This window comes from Mizuhopecten yessoensis, unplaced genomic scaffold, assembly GCF_002113885.1.
Source record: "Mizuhopecten yessoensis strain PY_sf001 unplaced genomic scaffold, ASM211388v2 scaffold8885, whole genome shotgun sequence".
In the NCBI taxonomy this organism is placed as follows: domain Eukaryota; kingdom Metazoa; phylum Mollusca; class Bivalvia; order Pectinida; family Pectinidae; genus Mizuhopecten; species Mizuhopecten yessoensis.
The window spans coordinates 51,303-76,399 of NW_018407771.1; the positions used below are offsets into that span (position 1 = coordinate 51,303).

A 25,097-nucleotide genomic window follows, 5' to 3' on the forward strand; every position below is an offset into this window, starting at 1 on the left:
CAACTAAAACAAGGAACGCCTAACAACTAAAACAAGGAACGCCTAACAACGTAAATAAGGAACGCCTAACAACATACACAAGGAAAGCCTAACAACGTACACAAGGAATGCCTAACAACGTACACAAGGAACGCCTAACAACGTACACAAGGAACGCTAGCTGTGATAACGTAGCTTTCTGACGATGACATTTTTTTTTATATATTGCGTCGTCAGAGCTACGAAGCGGTCCTATGCCAACTAAGGGAGCAAAATCAAAAGTGTTAATCTGTAAGATTGCATATAATTCACGCCTCATATGAGTATAATGTTATCAAAATATTGCATATTTGTTGAAAAAATTAATCCTTACCCATGCAAAAACTCTTTTACGAAATTAACAGAGTCCGTCTTGGGATTTTTTTTTTAGAAACGACCGCCATGACAGATCACGCGTGATGTTATCTCAATTATCCTTTCTATATATGGCCTGCATGGCAAAATATAGTATTACTACTGATGCTGCCATATTGGGTCATGACACCCATATTTGGACGTCTGACCTATATCGGAAGAGAGACGAACTTTCCAACATGGCGGTCAATTCAGATTTCGATTACGCTTGCTACGTTAACTTGATAATTTAACGACATTTTAGGCAGAGTTTAACTTCAAGTTGTGCAGGATATCAACAGAAATAGTTCATACTACAACCTTATTTATGGATGCGGACCAATGTGCTGTCAATTAATTCTAAAATCGCCCCGGTGTGATTCACACTGGGCTTGCTCCATTACACGGCATGGGATCGATTTAATACCCGGCCGGGGAAGAGGAGGCCAGGTATTAATATTAGTACTAAAGCAACGCCTAGCAACGTACACAAGGAATGCCTAGCAACGTACACAAGGAACGCCTAACAACATACACAAGAACGCCTAACAACGTACACAAGGAATGCCTAACAACGTACACAAGGAACGCCTAACAACGTACACAAGGAATGCCTAGCAACGTACACAAGGAACGCCTAACAACATACACAAGAACGCCTAGACAAAACAAAGATCTATAGCTGATCCTAGTTGTGAAGAAGGCTATCCTTCTTTGATGAATAGATATGATTACTACCTGCAAAAGGATCACGAAAACATCTTTGTTCGAACAGAAAGCTGCCTCTCATTTAAATGCTGATCTTGGGTCATGTTAACTGTCACTTTGATAATTCATACTCTATTTTTATTCTTTTAAATAATGAGCTTTAAAAGTAACCAGTTAAAAGTTCTGAATAAATCATGATTTTTGCAAATACAAATTTTAATAATTAGTGAATCAGGAAAATTATTGCTAGGACAATTTTTTGCCAATTTATTGGTAAAGTAAACATGTAAAGATAAATACCAGTTACAGAAAATTATAATTACATATAGTAATGATATGATAACATAGAAGAATATTTTCATCCTTTCCCTATACACTTCACATCCCTCTCATATAAACACGTCAACACATACCACTAGAACGAGGTTTGACAGGAGGTCGTTTCACAGTGGAAGGTCGCTTTGGCTCTGGTGGTTTTTTGTCATTGCGCTCTAGTTTGATGTGTATTTTGAGTCCATTTCCTGGCGTGACAGTGCCAGTGGCAGTGTTTGTACTAAGATTGTCTACGCTGACAGAGTCTGATTTATCGTCTTTGTTTTTACTAGACTCATTCTTCTCCTCCTTACTACGGTGGTGGTGATGATGGTGCTGAGTTGATGATGATGAGGATGAGGATGATGAGGATGATGATGACACATGTTTATGCTTATCTTTCTCCTTATCTTTCTCCTTTTCACTGTCTTTCTCTTTTTTATCACTCTTCTTTTTTTTCCTCATTTTATCTTTATCTAAAACAAAAAACATCTTGCATTAACAGACAAAAAAAGGTTTGCTATAACAGATATAGGTATATCATTTCACATCTAGCATCATCATCAAGTATATTTTTACTTAACAAAATTTCTTTTTTTTTCAAAATGACAAATTATCTAACAGTATTTTCTTCAAAAGGAGTTGGAAACAAGGAAATTTGATTGCAAGCTTACTCTTGTAAACTTCCTAGACTTCACTTATTTTCTCTTGTACAGTAAAATATCTCTGGAATGGAAGTCGTATCTGACCCCAGTATACCAGCAGTTTGTTACGACCACAACCTACCATTAGCTTCCCCAGCGTCCTTATTACTGTTTTCTCGAATTTTGTTCATCCATTTCTCAACAATATCTGATGACAAAGTCTTCAACACTGAAAATTTAAAAAAGATATCAATATATATAATTACACATAAATATCATGTCAGCTCTTATCTTCCAAAGCTATATAACAAATGTAGCAGAATTTACCTACATTTCAAAAACTGTATTTGTATAAAATGGAACACATACTGCCTACATAATAACTATGAAGTTCAAATATTTATGCTAGGTACCAGTTACCATTCTCATCCCTGGGGAAAATGCTGTTACAAAATGTTTTCACCAAAATGAAGCAACAGTTTATGTTATTATAATTTGATATGTAAAACGAAACAGACACTTTCGTATTTATTTGCTATATATACAATTTAATACAAACTATATAAGAAAATAAGAGTATGGTGTAAAATTACCAATCTGGACAAGAACGCATTTGAAAGGTGGTACAATTTCACAATTCAGTTAATTGATTTTGTTCCAACACAACTGCTTACTTTCGTCCTCTGACTTGCGGAACTGTTTGATGGTCTTGGCAGCACCATTTTTCTTGAGGAGGTCAACAGTGATGGGGAGTTGATGGTATACTTTGAGAAGCTCTACCAGGATGGGCGTGTTCTCAGTGTTTTTACTGTCCTCCAACCACACATTGAGGATATCCCATCCTCCAACTTCTATAAACCTACAAGTCAACAATATCTCTTTGAAATGTTATAGCACAGTCTGTTTACTCGTCAATAACCATAGAATTACGTTTTGCTTTCCAAATTTGATTTTTTTTATTCAGTGGAAATTTGACAATTTCATGAGTTTATTTCTTTAAAACATTGTATAACACATTACTCAGTACCATGAGCATGGGCACTTGGTGTTCGCAATCAATCTAAGGTTTCTTGGGTACACCATCCATGTTGGGAGTGGCAACCCCTAATAACCTATGGTTTCTTGGGGTATTTCATTATGGCACTAAGTAACCGAATACAGAGCTTTAAACCTGTAACTTACTTCTCCAAGACATCTAGAGTATCTGTGGCCCTCAGGATATTGATGTACACGCATTTACTGGCTAGCTTTGTAACATCTCGCATTAGACTGCAAATGAAAATAAATTTTATTAGAAGTGATCTATATTATGTTAAGTAAACTAACCATATTCCATTTAACTTAACATTATTTCATCAGACTAGCTGTTATTCAATGCTATTTTGCCCTTATTCAATTCATAATTGCATTATTTATATTTCTAAAAATACAGCATTATTCTTATCGTTCTGTGCACCACGTACATACACACCTGCATATTCGAGTGGACTCTGTAGGACCCTTTATTGCCCCACTTTGAGTCAGAAGGGAACTAAGAGCCTTCAGCAACTGGTGTGGGTCAATTGGAGGCTGAAACACAAATAAATTCTTGATTAGAAGACTTAAATATAACCTTAATTTTGGATTATGAATTATGAAGGGATTTCTGCCTCCAGTTATGAACACAAATACAACAGTCAACCCCATCTAACTGGCATCAGGATGCTACAGAAACTGTCACTTCATTCTAACCATTCCTGATTCATACAGCTCTCTTGACACACGCTGAGTACAGCTACATTAGACATAACACTCTTGGTTAACAATAGTTTAATAGTAATGATATGTCTCCCCTTAAATATACCATGTAACACTATCCAAGATTATCTCTATAAAATTACTTTTCTAAATTATGTTCACCAAAAGCTGTAACTTTCCAGTGTATTAACACCAATATGTTTGTAGTATTTTTTACAACTCAATATATACCTCGGTAATCCTAGGTTACTATCATTGAACATAGCAAATTTTAATAGAGATTTGCACTCAAAATAAGACAGCTTCTGAATTGCATGTGCTGCTTATGAAGAATTCTAACCAAACAATTCAATAATTTAAAATTCAATAAAGCCGTTCCATTGTTTTTATTTAAATCTCCCACCACTCCTAAAAAGAGTAGAAAAAAACATATACCATCACTACTGTTATAAAACTTTTCATCTGTAGATAATTTAGTTTCAACTGTATATCAGAACATGGTTAACATGACTTTTGTAAAATTGTGGTTTCTTCAATGAACTAGAGTTCCAATCATTCTATACTACATTTTATATATTTTTTTGTTTTTTTGCCTGCAGTCATCAAGATCAAATTTTGACATAAACTAACAAGTTTTTTTCCTAATGAATAATATTGAATTACTTATTTCCCATCCAAATCATTTTTCTTTTTGAAAATGTTTAAAATGTGTTTTTTTTTTTTTTATCTTTTATTGATCTGCCATTATTTAGATAATGAATGATATGGTTGACCGTTTCCTTTATATGCAAGCACAACAAAACACCTACAAACAGAATCAAACTTTTTATTTGTCATCAAGAACCCCCTTTGTATCATTTCTAAATAGTATTGGCATTCTTCCTAGTAGTGTACCACATGCCACCTGTCCTTTAGTCCTGATGTTGTCATCAACACATCCCCTTTTGGTATGCTGCCTACTTATAGCGTCCCTTTTCTATTGTGCAAGTTTGTATAAAACGCCACCATTCCATAACTTTTTTCATTTACATTAGTAATAAACAGATGTCACCTACTCTATATATTATCATATCTACATGTATATAATGCCAACCCTACAACATTCCTTACATATTGAATGCCACCCCTAATACATCATTTAAATACAGAATGCCACACCTAATACATCATTTAAATATAAAATGCCACCCATACGCCGTCCTTAAATGACCATAGCTGTTGATACGACATTAAACAATACTAAACCAAACCAAAGCCACCCATACTATATTCCTTAAATATAGAATGCCACCCTACTATATCCCTTATATATAGAATGCCACCCTTAGTAAATCATTTAAATATAGAATGCCACCCCTACTATATCCCTTATATATAGAATGCCACCCGTACTATATCCCTTATATATAGAATGCCACCCCTAGTAAATCATTTAAATATAGAATGCCACCCCTACTATATCCCTTATATATAGAATGCCACCCTTAGTGAATCATTTAAATATAGAATGCCACCCTACTATATCCCTTATATATAGAATGCCACCCGTACTATATCCCTTATATATAGAATGCCACCCCTAGTAAATCATTTAAATATAGAATGCCACCCCTACTATATCCCTTATATATAGAATGCCACCCTTAGTGAATCATTTAAATATAGAATGCCACCCTACTATATCCCTTATATATAGAATGCCACCCGTACTATATCCCTTATATATAGAATGCCACCCCTAGTAAATCATTTAAATATAGAATGCCACCCCTACTATATCCCTTATATATAGAATGCCACCCTTAGTAAATCATTTAAATATAGAATGCCACCCTACTATATCCCTTATATATAGAATGCCACCCTTAGTAAATCATTTAAATATAGAATGCCACCCCTACTATATCCCTTATATATAGAATGCCACCCCTAGTACATCATTTAAATATAGAATGCCACCCTACTATATCCCTTATATATAGAATGCCACCCCTACTATATCCCATATATATAGAATGCCACCATTAGTAAATCATTTAAATATAGAAGGCCCCCCTACGATATCCCTTATATATAGAATGCCACCCCTAGTACATCATTTAAATATAGAAGGCCCCCCTACGATATCCCTTATATAATACCACCTTACTATATCCGTTATATAATGCCACCTTACTATAGCCCTTATATAATGCCCCCTTACTATATCCCTTATATAATGCCACCTTACTATATCCCTTATATATAGAACGGCACTCACTTCTTAGTATATCCTTTAAATATAGATGCCAACCCTACTATATCCTTTAAATATAGATGCCACCCCTACTATATCCTTTAAATATAGATGCCATCCCTACAAAATTCTTTAAATATAGATGCCACCCCTAATGTGTCCTTTCAATATATATGCCACCCCTACAATACCCTTTCAATATAGATGCCACCCCTACTATATCCCTTTCAATATAGATGCCACCCCTACTATATCCCTTTGATATAGAATGCCACCTGTTTTATTTATCTCTTATCTATAGAAAATCACCCAATTATATCCTTCATATATAGACCCTACCATATCCCTTATATATATAAAGGATGCCACCCCTCCTATACATAATAATAATGCCACCTACTGTATATATTCTTATCATATCTATATAATGTTGCCCCTATTATATCCCCTATATATGGAATGTCACCCCTAATATAAATAATATTTCCCCTGTTCTATCCCTTTTATATAGTCACCCCTTCTATATTCTTTATATATAGAATGCCTTACCTTCTTTATATCATTTATAAATAATTCCAACCTCCCTTTTTTTCTTTAGGACCCGTCTTAATGCACATTTATAAGAATATCACTCCTTCCCTTTATATATAAAGCGTCATTTCCCTATAGCCTTTATAAATAATGCCACTCATCTCTACATCCTGTTGTATGTATGCCATCCCTTCCCATTTGCTTCTGTTTAGAATGTACACATTTAGACTGTCACCTTCCCCTTAATCCTTATATATCCTTCATGTCATCAATCTTCATATGGCTCATAAATAGAATGCCACAATACCAGATCCCTTATATGATATGATCAAACTCTGTTACACCAGTGACCTTACCCTTCTATAAATATGAATAAGTTAAGTAATATGTTAAGTATCATGTGTTATACCAGTAGAAACATACAAATTGATCACGTGTTGATATTTCCTATAATTCTGATCAGAATGCACTGTTATTGTTTTATTTTTTTAATTTTTTTAATTTTCCAATATATGATTATATTTATGTTCCAACTTTGAATTTGTGTAAAAGGAACTTATGGTGCAAATGTGGCAATGCAAATGTAAAATATGTTGTAAAAGAATATCATCACCTTTGGTTTGTTTTGTCAACCCTCCCTATGTGATATTGAATGTCACACTTCCCCTTTAACACAATGTACACCCTCTCGTTAATTTATAAATAGAATATCATGCTCTCTTATTTGTTATAATTAAAATGACATCCTCCCCTTATGCGTTACAGAATATCAACCTCCCAATGTGTTGCCATCCAACCTGTTGTGTTATATCACCCTCCCCATTAATTATGCATAGAATGTCACCCTACCTCTGGGTTTTATATATAGAATATCACCCTGCCCATTTCATATATAGATGTACCCCAATAGTAAAAGTCACCCCTCCAATATTATAGATAATCAATCTCCCAATGTTTTATAGACTAAAACCCCTCCCCAATGATATTTACAGAATGTCACCTCTCTGAGGTATATACGACACTCCTCCCCAGGGATTATAGATAATATCACCCTCCTCATGTGTTATATATAGAATATAATTACTTGACATATAGAATATCACCATCAATATTGTCACCCCTACCTCTTTGTTATAGACCATCACCCTCCCCATTTGTGTTACAGATGGTTACCCCTCCTCTAGTGTTATATATGAAATAGTGCCCTCCGTTTGCATTACATGGAATATGTAAATCCATCTCTTATCATTATTTATACATATACACAGATTATTGACACTTGTGTTAAACATAAAGAATGTCACCCCTCCCTAGTGTTCTTTACATCACCCTCCCTAATGTTTTATATATTTATCTTCTATCTATATACAGAATGTCACCCCTCCCCGTTTGTTGTATATAAAATGTCACCTTCCCTTTGTTATACATAGAATATCACCCTCTCTATTTGTGTTACAAATAGAATGTCACCCCACACCTTGTAATATATAGAATATCACCCTCTCTATTTGTGTTATTTTCACTCTCCCTTTGTTTATGTGGCATATGCGTTATGAAAAATATCACCCTCCTAATTTGTGCTATTTTTACTCTCCCTTCATGTGTTACGATGAATATCACCCTAATTTGTGCTAATTTTACTCTCCCTTCATGTGTTATGATAAATATCACCCTCTTAATTTGTGATATTTTTACTCTCCCTTCATGTGTTATGATGAATATAACCCTCCTAATTTGTTTTATTTTTGCATCAATGCATTACATGTCACCCCTCCCATCGCAAGTTATGTCACCGGTCCTATATTTTAAAATGTCATCCATTCCATTAAATTGTCCTCTCCGAACTTGTCATATAAAGAATGTCACCTATCCCCATGTTATATAAAATATCCCCCCCCCCCCCCCATCTTATAAATAGAATATCATCCATTCCCATGAATCATATAATACCACCCCTTGGCTTACGGGTCATTCAAAGAATGTCGCATCATCCCATTTCGGGTTATATAAAAATGTGATTTTCCCCATTGTTCCATATGCTTAATCTATATATAGAATGTCCTTCTATAAAGAGTATAATTTTCATCATTGCCCCTATAATGTCTATCAATCCTTTCCTATAATGAGGGTCACCATCTATATGCCCTTTATTTATAGAATATCACCAATCTTCCTAGTTTATATTCTGTAATAATATATAGTGCAACATGCGTTCCTTAAACCTCGATATCCAGGACCAGCTCTCCCCTATTTTATGTAGCTTGCAACATCTAACCTAGTGCATATTTATGTAGCTATATACTTTTCATTTGTCTATTTCCAAGAGAAATTGCAATGAAACTGTTATCAATCAATTGATTTAGGTAAATAGTAGTAGTTGTTTGCCAAAGGAAGTGTTTTGCAGATTTCAATTCTTTAACTTTTCAGGTTTCCAAAAAGGCATTATGTTTTGTTCCAATTAGAAATAAGGACTTTCCAAACAGTGTTGTAATCTGATAAATTAATGCAAAACAACCAGTTATCTTTGATGGTTGCTGAATCTAAGGGGATGAGGTAAATTGCAGGAGAGGCAAATAGCAGATGGAAGGGCAAAATTAAAAGGGGGTATTTCACATTTGTTGCAGTGTTGTTTTCAGTTTTTCATGGTACAACAGGAATTACCTCCCAAACTAAATTCTAAAACCATGCAACTTAATTTTTTCACATAAAAGCAAAAAATGATATTGTGCTCTATACAGTAAATAGCGACAAAGTGGTGAAAAATAAATGGGGAGGGAGAAATATTGGGAAGGAACATAAATGGGGTGTGGGATATATAGTGGGAGGGGTAAATAAGGGAAGGGAATAACTATATGCAGAGTAAATGTTGGTAATTAATCAATGGGGGCCATATGATATGAAGTGTGTTGAAATCATCAAAAGATTGCAGGTAATGAGAGGGTGATCACACAACTAATAGACAAGGAGGGCGATAAGTGTGGGGATCAGTAGAGAAAGGTAAGTAGGGGAAGAGTAATAAATAGATGGCGATAAGAGTTTTAACTTAAAGGAGAGGAGGAGACCACTAAATGGTAGGGGGATATATGTAGGAAGAGAATGCTCAATGAGGAGATCAGAATAAGTAGGGGAAGAGAGAAGATTCGGAAATAGAACAATAGTGTACACATCAATTACTGAGAGACTTGGTATTTACTATAATCTTTTTTTGATACATAAAATGTATATACATTATAACTCAATGATAAATCATTGACAATTTAAAGCAAGTTAGGATCTTCTTTTGAGCACGTTATCATCTTCTTGTGTGATTCAGTAGTCATCACATGCATCACCTGTACGGTTGATTTCTTCCCATCTCTGTATATATGGATCTAACAGTGGCAGATAATGTTCCATCTGCAATTGCATGGTCTGATCAAGGATATCTTCATACATCAGTGGTCAGGACTTGGCAACCACAACTATGTTTCAAAGTCTTATTTAATTGTCACTTGTCATAAATGCGTGGTTTATATTCCCAGATGATTCACATCATTGAGAGAGACCACCAAGCTTTTAACCCTTCTTCATCAATGTCCAATGTTGCTGTTTCTGGGTTGAAGCTTCACTATCACACACTAGCCAGTGTAACCGACAGGCCCGTCCATATCCTTTGGTGATGACAGTAACTCCACTGTTCACGCGTGGTAAATAGTACTTAATTGGGCATATACACTACTTAAATCTCATTTTGTATTCTGTCATTTCTTACCGTAGGATCAAATCCAGAAAACACTGTACAACATCCCAGTCCTCCATGATATCATCATTCGTCAATATTGTCATAAACGGTTTGTGTAGAATTTTAAATATGGAATGTATTTCAACCTTGTTAACCAAATGCCTTGAAACAATGTTTTGATGGGCATTTGATTATCACATTAACATATTCTATTGTTATTTCACAATCAAATGACCCCATCAAAACAAAGTTTGACAGCTGGCCACTGGTAAGTAGATCATGCAAGGTCAGGTGAGGGACACCCATTTCTGAAGCATAACCAATCTTCAAACACACACCTTCCAATCAGCTATCCCGTGTTAGCATCCCCAATCGAACAATCCTCACACACCTACACCCCCACTTCCCATGCATATTGACTGTGGCCTTTTTCCTCCAACACAAAAACACATTTCTTGCTTGCATCAATAGCCTCAATCTTCTACCTGCCTATATGATAGCAACCTTCCACTAAAACACACCCTTCTACTCGCCTATCTGATATCAGCATCCTCAAGTTTACCTGTGATACAGCGAGGACCTATGTGTATCTAAATGTGTACAGACTTCTAGATAGGAAGGTAGTGCTTCCTCTAGTATTGAATATTATACTGCTCCCTCTAGTATTGAATATTGTACAAGTATTCACTGTTCATGTCAAGGCAGTATCCATATTATCTTAATAATCTAATCAAGCATTGCACAAGTACAATTGTAGTTAAAAAAGGATTAGACAGAAACCAGACAGAGCCTTGTTGATTAACTGTTTTTCAACTTTTGCTTGAGCTGTTACCCCTAGCTCATTGGGTATCCTAAGAAATGGATTGCATTTAACTAACAAAATAATTGCAAACCACTATATGTAATTTTCATTTAAATCCTGAAAATGCTTATTGTTTCATTTTGAATTTTTTCGAACAAAGTCATTTTAATGTTAACATCAATATAATTATGAATAAAGATGTAGATAAGAACCACTGTATCCAAAAGTTGCATTTTGCTTGAGCAATGCTGCATACTGATGTGATTTTTTCAGATTTATACTGACCTAGTTTGAGAGTTAGTATTGATTTATAGCATAGTGTTAATCTTTATTATCACACAAAAGTAGCTTGTATTGTCCTTTGTATTCTTACACAAGTGTTCAATTTGATCTTAGAAGAGGTTATTACCATTGTCAAGATTAAAAGATATCATCCGAAATCTGGTTATCTTGGTAGTGTAAATGATGAGATATCTGGTCAAACCCCCAAGGTACAGACTCAACAACATAAAACGGCTCACTTCCCTAATAGGCACAATCTGAAAAGAGATAAAACAGAAAACATGTGTTAGTCAAAATGATAGCTTGTTCAATTCAATTTCTTATTGCTATATGATCTACATCATTGAAACTTAAATCCACAACAAAATACTAGTAATTTATTAATTAGAAACTCTTCACAATTCCCTAGAAACCCAGCCTCTCTCATCTTTATACAAGTACAAGTATACAAAAACTTCTTGATTTTCACATGTCATAACCCCAAATAGTGGCATCGACCAGACATCTGATAGATGTACTGTACCTCCATATAATGGAGCTGAAATCTGTCAGGAGTACCTCTATATAATGTTACTGATGTCAGAATTGCCTCCATACAACGGTACCGATATACGTTGCAAGTACTTTTAAATCATGGCACCATCACCATTCAGTTACTCGGGGAATTACATAACTTTGTCATAAGTCAGAGGTACCTCCAAATAGTGACACTAACATTGGTCGGATACCTTGTATAGTGGCATCAATACACAGTAACCTCCATACATTGGCACGCCATCATTCAGCTACCTCCATATATCGTGGCACTGGAATGTTCACTTGTCTCCAGATAGCTATATATAGTGGCATCTACATGTCGGATACCTCATATATAGCAGCACCAACAATCAGTGACATTGTTATAACAGTACCAACAATCAGTGGCATTACCCCCAGGTAATGTAGTGGCACCAACAATCAGTGACATTACCCCCAGGAAATGAAGTGGCACCAACAATCAGTGACATTACCTCCAGGTAATATAGTGGCACCAACAATCAGTGACATTGTTATAACAGCACCAACAATCAGTGACATTGTTATAACAGCACCAACAATCAGTGACATTGTTATAACAGCACCAACAATCAGTGGCATTACCCCCAGGTAATAAAGTGGCACCAACAATCAGTGACATTACCCCCAGGTAATGTAGTGGCACCAACAATCAGTGACATTACCCCCAGGTAATATAGTGGCACCAACAATCAGTGACATTGTTATAACAGTACCAACAATCAGTGGCATTACCCCCAGGTAATATAGTGGCACCAACAATCAGTGACATTACCCCCAGGTAATGTAGTGGCACCAACAATCAGTGACATTGTTATAACAGTACCAACAATCAGTGGCATTACCCCCAGGTAATATAGTGGCACCAACAATCAGTGACATTACCCCCAGGTAATGTAGTGGCACCAACAATCAGTGACATTGTTATAACAGTACCAACAATCAGTGGCATTACCCCCAGGTAATGTAGTGGCACCAACAATCAGTGACATTACCCCCAGGTAATGTAGTGGCACCAACAATCAGTGACATTGTTATAACAGTACCAACAATCAGTGGCATTACCCCCAGGTAATGTAGTGGCACCAACAATCAGTGACATTACCCCCAGGTAATGTAGTGGCACCAACAATCAGTGACATTGTTATAACAGTACCAACAATCAGTGGCATTACCCCCAGGTAATGTAGTGGCACCAACAATCAGTGACATTACCCCCAGGTAATGTAGTGGCACCAACAATCAGTGACATTACCCCCAGGTAATATAGTGGCACCAACAATCAGTGACATTACCCCCAGGTAATATAGTGGCACCAACAATCAGTGACATTACCCCCAGGAAATATAGTGGCACCAACAATCAGTGACATTACCCCCAGGAAATGTACTGGCACCAACAATCAGTGACATTACCCCCAGGAAATATAGTGGCACCAACAATCAGTGACATTACCCCCAGGAAATATAGTGGCACAAACAATCAGTGACATTGTTATAACAGCACCAACAATCCTTGACATTGCCCCCAGGTAAAATAGTGGCACCAACAATCAGTGACATTGTTATAACAGCACCAACAATCAGTGGCATTACCCCCAGGTAATGTAGTGGCACCAACAATCAGTGCCATTGTTATAACAGTACCAACAATCAGTGGCATTACCCCCAGGTAATTTAGTGGCACCAACAATCCGTGACATTACCCCTAGGTAATATAGTGGCACCAACAATCAGTGACATTACCCCCAGGTAATGTAGTGGCATCAACAATCAGTGACATTGTTATAACAGTACCAACAATCAGTGACATTACCCCCAGGAAATATAGTGGCACCAACAATCAGTGACATTACCCCCAGGTAATATAGTGGCACCAACAAACAGTGACATTACCCCCAGGTAATGTAGTGGCATCAACAATCAGTGACATTACCCCCCAGATAATATAGTGGCACCAACTGTGAACAATCAGTGACATTACCCCCAGGTAATTTTTGTTGTTTCCAAATCAAATTCCTGTTTCAAATATATATTTGGTATCCCGAGGTAGAGAAAATAATGTAAAAAGCTCAAAACATTCTCCCTACATACATAATGAAGCAATTACTACAAAAAAACAAGAGGCCCAATGGGCCTGCATCGCTCACCTGGTATAAATCTCACACTTGTAACCTTAAAAGTGATCTAAAATAAAGCTACAGGCAAAATATCAGAATTTATGATTAAAATTCATTCAAAAGTCCCATTTTTGTTTTTTTAAACATTTCACCCCTGTGATTGAAAGTCGAACAAAGTCATTATGTTGAACACATTTTATAGCCTTTTATCTCAGGATGCAACTTGCAAAGTATTAACATCCTGGGACCCATGGTTATTCAGAAGAGGTCGTTTTAAGATTTTACAAATTTGACCCCTGTGACCTTGAATATAAGTCAGTCATTCACTTTAACAAACATAGTAGTCCTTGATCCCAGCATGCTACTGATTAAATATCAACATCCTGAGCCTTTTGGTTATTCAGAACAAGTTTAAATATTTTGAACATATTTGCTCCTTGTGACCTTGAATATGATTCAAGGTCATACATTTGAACAAACTTGGTAGCCCTTGATCCTAGTATGCTACTGACTAAATATCATCACCCTGGGCATTTTGGTTTTTCAGAAGAAGTTGTTTAAAAAATTTAACATATTTGACCCCTGTGACCTTGAATATGGGTGAAGGTCATGCACATGAACAAACTTTGAAGCCCTTCATCTTAGCATGCTACTGACCAAATATCATCACCCTGTGTATTTTGGTTATTCAAAAGAAGTTGTTTAATGTTTTTCACATATTTGACCCCTGTGACCTTGAATATGGGTGAAGGTCATACATTTGAACAAACTTAGTAGCCCTTCATCTCCCTGGGCAGTTTGTTTATCGGGAGAAGATGTTTAAAGTTTTTAACATATTTGACCCCTCTGACCTTGAAAATGGGTCAAGGTCATTAATTTTAACAAAATTTGTAGCCCTTCATCTCAGCATGCTACTGGCCAAATATCATCACCCTGGGAATTTTGGTTATTGAGAAGTTGTTTAAAGTTTTTTTAAGACAATTGACCCCTGTGACCTTGAATATGGGTGAAGGTCATACATTTGAACAAACTTGGTAGCCCTTCATCTCCCTGGGCAGTTTGGTTATCGGGAGAAGATGTTTAAAGTTTTTAACATATTTGACCCCTGTGACCTTGAAAATGGGTCAAGGTCATTAATTTTAACAAAATTTGTAGCCCTTCATCTCAGCATGCTACTGGCCAAATATAATCACCCTGGGCCTTTCGGTTATTAAGAAGTCGTTTAAAGTTTTTTTAAGACAATTGACCCCTGTGACCTTGAATATGGGTGAAGGTCATACATTTGAACAAACTTGGTAGCCCTTCACCCAAGCATGCTACTGGCCAAATATCATCTCCCTGGGAAGTTTGGTCATCGAGAAGAAGATGTTTTAAGTTTTTAACATATTTGACCCCTGTGACCTTCAAAATGGGCCAAGGTCATTAATTTTAACAAACTTTGTAGCCCTTCATCCCAGTTTGCTTCTGGCCAAATATCAACACCCTAGGCCTTTCGGTTATTAAGAAGAAGTCGTTTTAAGTAAAATATTGACGCCGGACGACGGACGGACGGACGCCGGACGCCGCGCCATGGCATAAGCTCACTTGGCACTTCGTGCCAGGTGAGCTAAAAATGCATCACAAAAATTAAGAAAAATACAAACCAAGTACAGTAATGCTTTATCATGCTGGCCATGATACTATCTCATACAGTATAAATAGTATTACAGAGAACAAATTTGTTCCATGTACCCCTCTTAAACCATAGAAATACTGTACATGATAACATACAATAGTCAAGATTTGCCACTTTGCTTGTCTTGGTTTTAAGCAATCTTGTAGAAATATATATGAATTTTGGGCCAGTCTTCCACTTCTATTCAGGAACACCACAGAATTTCCTAAATTTACAGAATACCCATTAAAAAATGCCTGAAGACTACATTGTTATTTGTACCTACACAATACATTGAATCGCAAACAAAAAACTGTCCAAGTGAAAGTGTCAACCACTGGAAATATCTATTCCCCTATTTAAATATATTTCACAAGTGCATACTTATACCAATTTTCTTCATGCAAGCAAAATACTGAAATTTAAGTGTTTTTCAATGACATAGACTAGTCCATAAATTATGGACATAATTTCTCAGATTTTAACTCAAAAGGTATCTAAGGAAGGATGCTGGGTTAATGTCAATTTAAAAGACAAATAATTTGTAAACTAATGACTGTACTGAAGGAAGTGAACGGGGGCAAATACACACAACAGCTCCCCTGCCTCCCTCTTCAATGGCAATCAAAATTGGCCAAGTTTGATCTTTGACCCTTTAACCTTAATCAAATTTAATAGAATGTTACAAACCACAATATAAGGCCAAAAACAATATGCGTGTTTCAGGTATCCCGACCTACCCTAGATTTTACTGCAGACCCTAGATATTTTATCACCTACTTGTATCTACGCCAGACAAAATTCACAGCCACTCATTAAAATGTACTTTCTTCCTGTTTTGGGATTCTGACCTTATTCTTGACAAATTAATAGCCACTGTAATGGTGGAAATGTATTGTAAAATTTAAAATAAAACATAATATTTATTCACAAAAAAAAAAAAAATGCCTACCAACCTACACTATTTTTTCGGGCACGTCACCTGCAACAAACATATTTTTTTTACCTAAACAAAATCATCTGGAGGGGTTCAAGCTCTGTACTATAGATGGATGCACAGACACTGATGTATGCACAGAAGCACAAAGCAATTACTATAAAGCCCAAATCCCCTCACAAATAAAGGCTATAATAAGATCAGTGATATAAAAAAAATCAGTTCCAGAAGTTTACATGTGACAGCTATGGGATTTATCAGAGCACATAACATTTCAAATCTTATAATTATGAACCAATATCATGTGGCTACATCTCTTATTCAAAAATATCTTGAAAATCCTGAAAAAAGTCCCTTGGATTCATTCAAGGTTCAAGAAGAAACCCAACTAAAAGTTTATATATGATAGAGATGTCCTTATCACCAGGTGATTTAGAATTTACAATTCATAGACAATAGGTCTACGAGATATGTTTTGAAATTCTGATTCTTTATTATTGCTAAAGAAAAGGCTATTTTTGGAAGATTTAATAGAAAAATATTCTGAAATGAATTCGAAATAAATATACATGTACACTTTACAACTTGCTGCTGATACTTTATATACATTTGCCTAAAAAGATATATTGAATTTTTTTAATTCATTTTTCGAAGATAACTAATATATACACAAAATAAGATTGAACTGAATTCCAATTGAAACTTTGAAATAAATATTTGATTTGATCAGGGGTTTCAATTAACATTTTAAAATACTGATACCTTCATTCAACATCTCAATATTACTACGGTATTCAATTTAAGAGTTATCCCCTTTTCCTATTGAATAAATCCCCAATTACATCAAATTTTTACTCTGCCTTTTAGTACAGTATATTTAATAACTGTTTAAAGTTTTGACATAATCTAACCCTACTTCATTTCATAATTGTTTGGAAGCAGTATAGTATGCAAATTAATTATGCCTGGATTTCACTCAAATTCAAATCAAGCCGTCTCAGATTTTCTACACTGAACATGCCTATATAAATTGCTATCAAAATATGACAATATTAAGCAATTTATCTTGCAGAACCAGAAAAATAAACATTTGGACAAATGGACAAATAAACATGGCGATTACTAAACTAATTCTCAAAATGTGGAATCCTAAAACCAAATCCTTCCTGGAAAAGTTTTGTGCGAGTATGGAAGTAGAGGGGAAAACAATTCAGGTACATTATTCATACATACCTACTTTGAAAGAGTATTACCCACAAACCAAATAAAGTCAGAGCTTAACTTATTTTTTGCCAAGTTTAAGTAGAAAATAGAAATACCAGAAATGAGATTCAGCAGTGAACCTGTGGTTGAAAGTCAACTAGACCCCCTCTCATCTCAATGTTTAATTGTTATCAACACCTGTTTAGAAGTCATCACAAATATAAATTTGATCAATTTTCAACTTGTCCCACAACATCAACATTTTCAAAATACATTTCCATTATAAAACAACTGTAAAGGATCCATGCTCATACTGTATCTTTTTTTTTTATCTTTATAGACAACACATGAAGTATACAGGGCTAGAAATTGATTTTAAATATCACAAGTCAATAATGTTCAATCACAAGTCAATAATTATCAATGATCTATTAAGGGTGAACCAAAATAGAACGAGAGGTAATACACTTTCATTTGAGAAGTCAAGATCTAGGCTCGATGTCAGGAAATACTCATTTACACAGAGAGTGGTTAACAACTGGAACTCGTTGCTGGAGGAAGTGGTCCATGCCCTAACTCTAAATTCATTTGAGAACCGTTTGGTCAAGTTGTGGAAAGCGGAAGACAGGATGTACAGTTTAGCTACTGACACCACAAGTATCACATAAACCAAAAGTGATTACCCGAATATAGCAGTAAAGAGACAGGAACTGGATCTGAGTATAGAGGCCAAACGGCCTGCATTCAGAATCAACTAAGACTAAGTAAGTAATCACAGAATCAGGCTAGCAGTTTCCAATGTTAATAGTCCATGTTAAATATTTAAACAAAATAAATATTATATTGATCAACATTTCTATAAATGTTAAGCGATTCAATTTTAACATAAATGCTATGGAATCGGGTCTATAAAAAAACATAAACTTACATGGATATTTATTGCACAGTATGCACATTAATATTGTATCATTCTTCGTGAAATTAAAAGGTGAATGCAAATAGTTGTATCAAATCACTATGCACATTTTTTTTTACATTAAAGACTGTTGCAGCAATCTGTTTACATTCCGTCAAATATATTTGGTTGAAATTTTTCTGTACTTTTGGACACAAAATTTAATTAGTAAAGTATAAAGGCGTACTTAACCCCATACGCGTAAAAGCCATTTTGGTCTCTGTGGATATATAGATAGATAGAAATAATACACGATGTTATTTTACTAATTTAAAATTTATTTAAAAATCAAATGCAGTTTCAAAGGAAGTCATCGCTCCATTAATTCCTCATGCGAAAGAAGAAGTTTTCTTAACGTATACATTATAGATCTGGAACAGCAAGTTTGTTGACAAATGCCGCTGTTTTGTATTATTATACCACCAAGACACGTTGCGTTGAAACGTCCTTGACCCCAAACATTCCCCCACCCGTCAACACAGGCGGCGGCCATTTTGTGTGAAACGTTATCCTTGAAATATAACATGTAATTGAACAGCGATTGCTTAAAAATCCATTTCAAAGTTAAGGAAACATGGCAGATTATGAGAGTCGGATACATGATATTTGTAATTCATAACATCAAAATGAACAAACGAAGGAATTAAAACCCAAAACAGGTCAAATATCCGACATCATTTGCCAGAACCAAGACAAGACTTGTGGCAAATCTATACTATACCTGTATCCAATTCTGCTGGAAATACAAATTTCACTTCAATGATTGAAAGAAAAAGGAAAATTTTCACATTACATACATATTTACCACCTTATTCAATTATCACTTGGTGGTTTAACTTTTTTCAAAGTCCAGCGCACTTACGCTTTAATTTTTCGAGTCCAGTATCCTGCATGTGGCTTTATGATAGCCCCTATAACTTTCTAGTTTCTATTCTAAGATATATTGTGGAATTATCACGTTCCACAATTTATGAAAGATATTTATCCTAAATAACAATAATTTGGTGAATAATCAGTGCAGTCAGCGACTCCGGGTTTCTCGAGAGCATGGCAAGGTGCAAGGCCCCATCTTAGAAAATACTTCTTATGCTCTATAGTGGATCCTTGTGTCCTCTTTATCACTCTCAATAAGTTAAATATATACTTTTTACAATTTTAAAGTAATCTATTCGTTTACATGACTAAAATAAAACTACATATATCTCCATTGCAATGTAAACGCGGAGCTAGTCCCTATCAGCAAAAGGATGGGCGGCAGTGTTGCGCAGTAAATTTATCCGTTGTGCGAGCCCTGGATATGTGACCAAGACGGGTTTGGATATATCAACAATATGTTTATTTAATCCACTAGGAATAAAATATCACTTAAATATAAAAGGGCACATATTCTGAAACTTCAAAAATATTGCTTAACTGATTGATAAGAAGTGTTTTTGAATTCAATTATTTCTATTATATGGATAAGTGCAGGAATAATTGTCGGAATTGATACCTCTACCTGTTCAAGCCACACATTCCATAGTGCATGCCTACGTAAATCTTAAACCAAAATCATTTGAAAATGATTGCATACACTTTTCATGCAATATATTTATCCTGCAAGACATGGCTAGTTAAATAGTTTAAACATTGTAAGGTATTATCCACACGGCAATTGCAATTTTATTTAATGAAAAATAACCAGCAAACGTCGATCACATTTGACTCGACTGGACGAATCCATTTAGAAAGAGAGGATATTTCTCGAAGCTTTTTTCGTCAGCTCATTTATCAGTAATATCAAAATACAACGCTCTATGTCTGTGATTTTTCTTGTACGATAAATATAATTTTACCAAAATACTTTTTGTATAGAGAGAAAATTAATACTTGAATGAAACAGTCTAAGTTATATCCCTAAAGTCATAAATGGACGTTTCCCCTAAAACACTCTGAAGATTAAGAATCAGAGAAAAATCAGAGTCATTAAGACACTCCGCACATGTGTCGAATTTACTTGAAAGTGATTCGAAGTCGTCTTGTGACAACATCAGTATGCTTCGTGCTGTATACAGTAACACATGCAAACAGCTTCTTTACGATATAGTTATTCCTAAGGTAACATTGGCATCTGCATTCACAATAGAAATATATTCAGGACAAGAGAAAGGCTCTTGCCACAGTGGCCCGAGTTTTCTCTGGCCATCAGGTAAAAGGATGGACACAACTTCTCCTATTGGGGATACTCCAGCACTTCAGTAATAAAATTGTTACTGTAAACAGTAAATACATTTTATTACTGAAATGGGGAATAAAGTGAAATAAAAACACACAAAATTCTTTAAAACACATGGAGCAAAAAAGGGCGTCATTCTGTCAACTTAATCAAATAACACAATGAAGTACATTTGTGCACAAAAATTTATCAGTTCTGATGTCTTCACACAAAAAGACAAACCATATCACTGACTTTGTTCTCTATTGGACTTCAGTGTGTAGTCAATGGGACTATCCAGTGCAAATGTGACAGGTGAGCATGATTTGTTTTATGTGTGCTATTTATAGCTACTCTACAACACACTACATTTTCAAAAAAAAATAGACAACTGAATTTACATATTTTTGTGCACAATTGTACCTCATTGTATTTTTTTGGGATTATGTAGAAAGAATGACGCCCTTTTTTCTTCATAATGTGTAAAAGAACTTTGTGTGTTTTTATTTACTTTATTACCCATTTCAGTAATAAAATTATCACTGAAATGGGTAACTGTTACCAGAATGTAGGATTATGCATCGTTGTGCCCAACATGTTGGACACAGGTTTTTTGTTCAATGGTGTACAGGTTAGCCATTAAGTTCTTTTTAACAATAACAATAGATATAATTGGCACTTTTGCAATCACTGAACAGATGGGAAAGTCTTATTTGGAAACAAAGTTTTAAAAGACATGTCATCTTATTTGTATGCACACAATTTTTAACATGATTTAATTGGATTTAATAGGATATTAGTGGATGCAGGCATTGCTGCCTAGTATATATCCACAACAATATAGTTTGAAAATTCATTGTTGTTACGATATAGGTTGGGATCTGTAGGTTAGTGTGACCATCTGTAGTCTAGGAGGGGGAGTCCAGTCTGTGCTGTGATGTCAGTGTTAGCTGATACTGACACACACACACCGTCAAATTTTGCAGGACAAATTTTTGGCCATTTGAACTTAGTCATGAATAGGTCGAATTTTAGCAGGATTTCTGCAGCATCAACAATTTTAATGTTAGTAAGGTAGTTCAGCTTGGGAGTTAAAAGAGAAGAAGAGAGTTGGGTTGGGGAGTTGAGTTAGGAGCCTTGAGTTAGGGAGACAGAGTTGAGAGGTCTAGAGATATAGAGGAGAGTTAGAAAGTTCGAGTTAAAGTGAGAATTAGGAAGTTTGTAATTATAGTACCGGGAGTTTAAGCTGTAGTTTGTAAATCTGTGTAGTTTTACAGTTTATCAGGTTGGTCACAACAGCACAGATGAGTAATAATCCTGCATTTTGGGTAACAGTTACCCATTTGAATAACGATTTTATTACTGAAATGGTGAATAAAGTGAAACGAAAACACACAAAGATCTTTTACACATTATGAACAAAAAAGGCGTCATTCTTTAACATAATCCCAAAAAAATACAATGAGGTACAATTGTGCACAAAAATAATTATGTTAATGTCTGATTTTTTTGTGAAAATGACAAATTGTATCACCTCCATTGCTTATAGTGTGTTGTAGAGTAGCTATAAATAACACACAGAACAAAATCATGCTTACCTGTCACATTTGCACTAGATGGTCCAATTGACTACACACTGAAATAAACGGAATACAAAGTCGGTGATATGGTTTGTCCTTTTCACTAAAAGTTAGACATCAGAATTGATTAATTTTTGTGCACAAATGTACCTCATTGTGTTATTTATTGGATTTGGTTGAAAGAATAATGCCCTTTTTTGCTCCAAGTCTTTAAGGAGGCTCCACCCTTTTCGCAACTAACCAGCAGAATTCAACGAATATTTCACATTATGGAAATGTCACTATGTAGAGATGAATTTATGAAAATCTAAGCATTCCGATTATCTGGGGATTTGTTTTTGTAAAAAATACAGAAAAAATATTTTTTTGTCAAATTTAACACTTTCATATTTTGTAAGTGTGTGGCATTGTTCAAACTTTTACAACAATAAAATAATGAAAAGAGCATTGCTAATCAACCCTACAAATATTTTATTTATCATAAAATATCTGAAACGTGTTACACAAAGTGTTTTTTATTGAAATTGTATGGATAAAAGTTATTATATACAAGCTAAAAGCAAACAGGACACATAGTTTCATACAAGAATAGTGAAAAATTGGACCAAATATACACAAAGTCTTTATAGTTAATTTATTTTACATTTAACAATCAATTTGATCCTTATGAGAGTTGTCTTCCTTGAAAGAAATTCGGAACTTTTTGAAGAGGGATACAATTTATACAACGACAGTTATTTTCTTCACATATATCGAAAACGACTGAAATAAATTAAATCATGATATTAAAATTGTCAATTTACTGTTCTTTTATGGAACAAAATTACTCTCAATCATGTACACTTTGGACATAATTCCATAGCTCGCTTACGCATGGTATATTTATCTATCAGGTACATATGTAACCATAGGCTATTGCATGGTATACCGTTATCACGTGCATGCACATTCACTTGCATTTTTATAAGGATCCTGATATTTTACAAAACACTATTTTCACAGAGTTAATGTAATTGCATATGTGAAAGGATTTACCTGCCAGAACGTAACTCGCTTGACAACAAAAATCGTAGCGAACCCGAGCTTATGAACTAGTACTGTAAGCACGTGATATGTACATGTGAGGTCGGTAAAGAAAACACATCAGTCTGCATTCCATGCACCTCGTATATGACCTTCTTGAAGTCGTCTCAACTTATGTCAGTGTCTTCCCGTGAGTTAATTTATGTCTTTGTATCATACGTGTGATTATACATTTCCCAGTAAGTCTTGATATCGAGTGCTGACATAATCGTCACGCACATTTTCTATTGTTTACCCAGTATAACTATAATTAACACTACGGTAATGGAATGACCGATACGCAATACAGAAATGACTACACGAAAATACAACAAGAAAAACATGTGTATTACGAAGGGTGGGAAGTCCTTAAAAGAATTTTGTGTGCTTTTATTTCACTTTATTCCCCATTTCAGTTATAAAATTGTTACTCAAATGGGTAACTGTTACCCAAATGCAGGATTATTACCCATATGTGCCGTTGTGCCCAGCCTGTTCATAGTTGGAGATAAGTTTGGAGTGGAGAGATTGAGTTCACAATAGTGAAGACTTGTATATTTTATGACAGATTAAAAAACTTGTGTTGTAAATATAGTGTAAATATAAATGTACTTATTTTGTTGTTCAAATAATTTGAACTGGTGGCAGTGGAAATTGAGAACAGAAAGCATCAGTAACACAAAAGAGAATGTAACACTGGTGACCATCAGTAGAGTTTGGATTACTAACAACTAGTGTCAAGCAGTAGGAAAAATACATATTTTAATCAATTCACTGAGGTAATCGGGAGATTTTCTTCACCAGAAAAATAAAATAAAAAAACAAAATAAAATGTTTTTCCTACCTACCCTATTTTTTGAGCCAAAACAGGAAACACATATATTTTTATTTGGTCTTAATTTTGTAGTAAATGTGGGAACAGTCTGTATTTTTAGCCTTGAATTAAAAATTAAAAAGAAAACAGTTGAGCAACCTGGACCCCATCAATTTCTTGTTTATTTAAATTTTATAGACTTGTATGTACAATATGTGTAAAAATCTTAATACATGATGTTGAACATGCTCGGCTGATAAACAACATCAATGTGAAACATGACTTTGCTATATGGGTAACTGTATATGTTTGTGTCGTCAGGTAGTACTGCAGCGACCCATTTCTGTGACTTGTGCTTGTCACAATAAATATGAACCTCGGAGTGCTGAAGATGAACGGAATGCTAAAAAAGGAACAGCGTACGATCCAGCTGATGCAGAAACAAGTAAACGGTACCTAGCGAGTAAAGGTAGGTACAAACCTAGGAGAACGTCAGGACATTACCTAGCGAGTAAAGGTAGGTACAAACCTAGGACAACGTCGGGACATTACCTAGCGAGTAAAGGTAGGTAAAAACCTAGGAGAACATCGGGACATTACCTAGCGAGTAAAGGTAGGTACAAACCTAGGAGAACGTCGGGACATTACCTAGCGAGTAAAGGTAGGTACAAACCTAGGA

The 25,097-nt window shown here is 35.1% G+C and overlaps 1 protein-coding gene and 1 long non-coding RNA gene across 2 annotated transcripts in view; one reads left to right on the top strand and one right to left on the bottom strand.

The window, feature by feature from the left end:
• LOC110456837 (serine/threonine-protein phosphatase 1 regulatory subunit 10-like) overlaps positions 1–20,035 on the bottom strand; it is a 28,333-nt gene extending 8,298 nt beyond the window's left edge. The window contains exons 1-7 of the mRNA XM_021507831.1: positions 19,631–20,035; positions 11,473–11,602; positions 3,508–3,605; positions 3,219–3,305; positions 2,711–2,895; positions 2,179–2,265; positions 1,494–1,868 (exon numbers count right to left, since the gene is read on the bottom strand). Of these exons, the coding sequence (XP_021363506.1) occupies positions 1,494–1,868; positions 2,179–2,265; positions 2,711–2,895; positions 3,219–3,305; positions 3,508–3,605; positions 11,473–11,475 (835 nt within the window). The 5' untranslated portion in view covers positions 11,476–11,602; positions 19,631–20,035. The remainder of the gene's footprint in view (positions 1–1,493; positions 1,869–2,178; positions 2,266–2,710; positions 2,896–3,218; positions 3,306–3,507; positions 3,606–11,472; positions 11,603–19,630) is intronic.
• Positions 20,036–20,711: 676 nt separating this feature from the next.
• LOC110456840 overlaps positions 20,712–25,097 on the top strand; it is a 5,347-nt gene continuing 961 nt past the window's right edge. The window contains exons 1-2 of the long non-coding RNA XR_002463634.1: positions 20,712–20,865; positions 24,740–25,079. This is a non-coding gene — a long non-coding RNA (uncharacterized LOC110456840). The remainder of the gene's footprint in view (positions 20,866–24,739; positions 25,080–25,097) is intronic.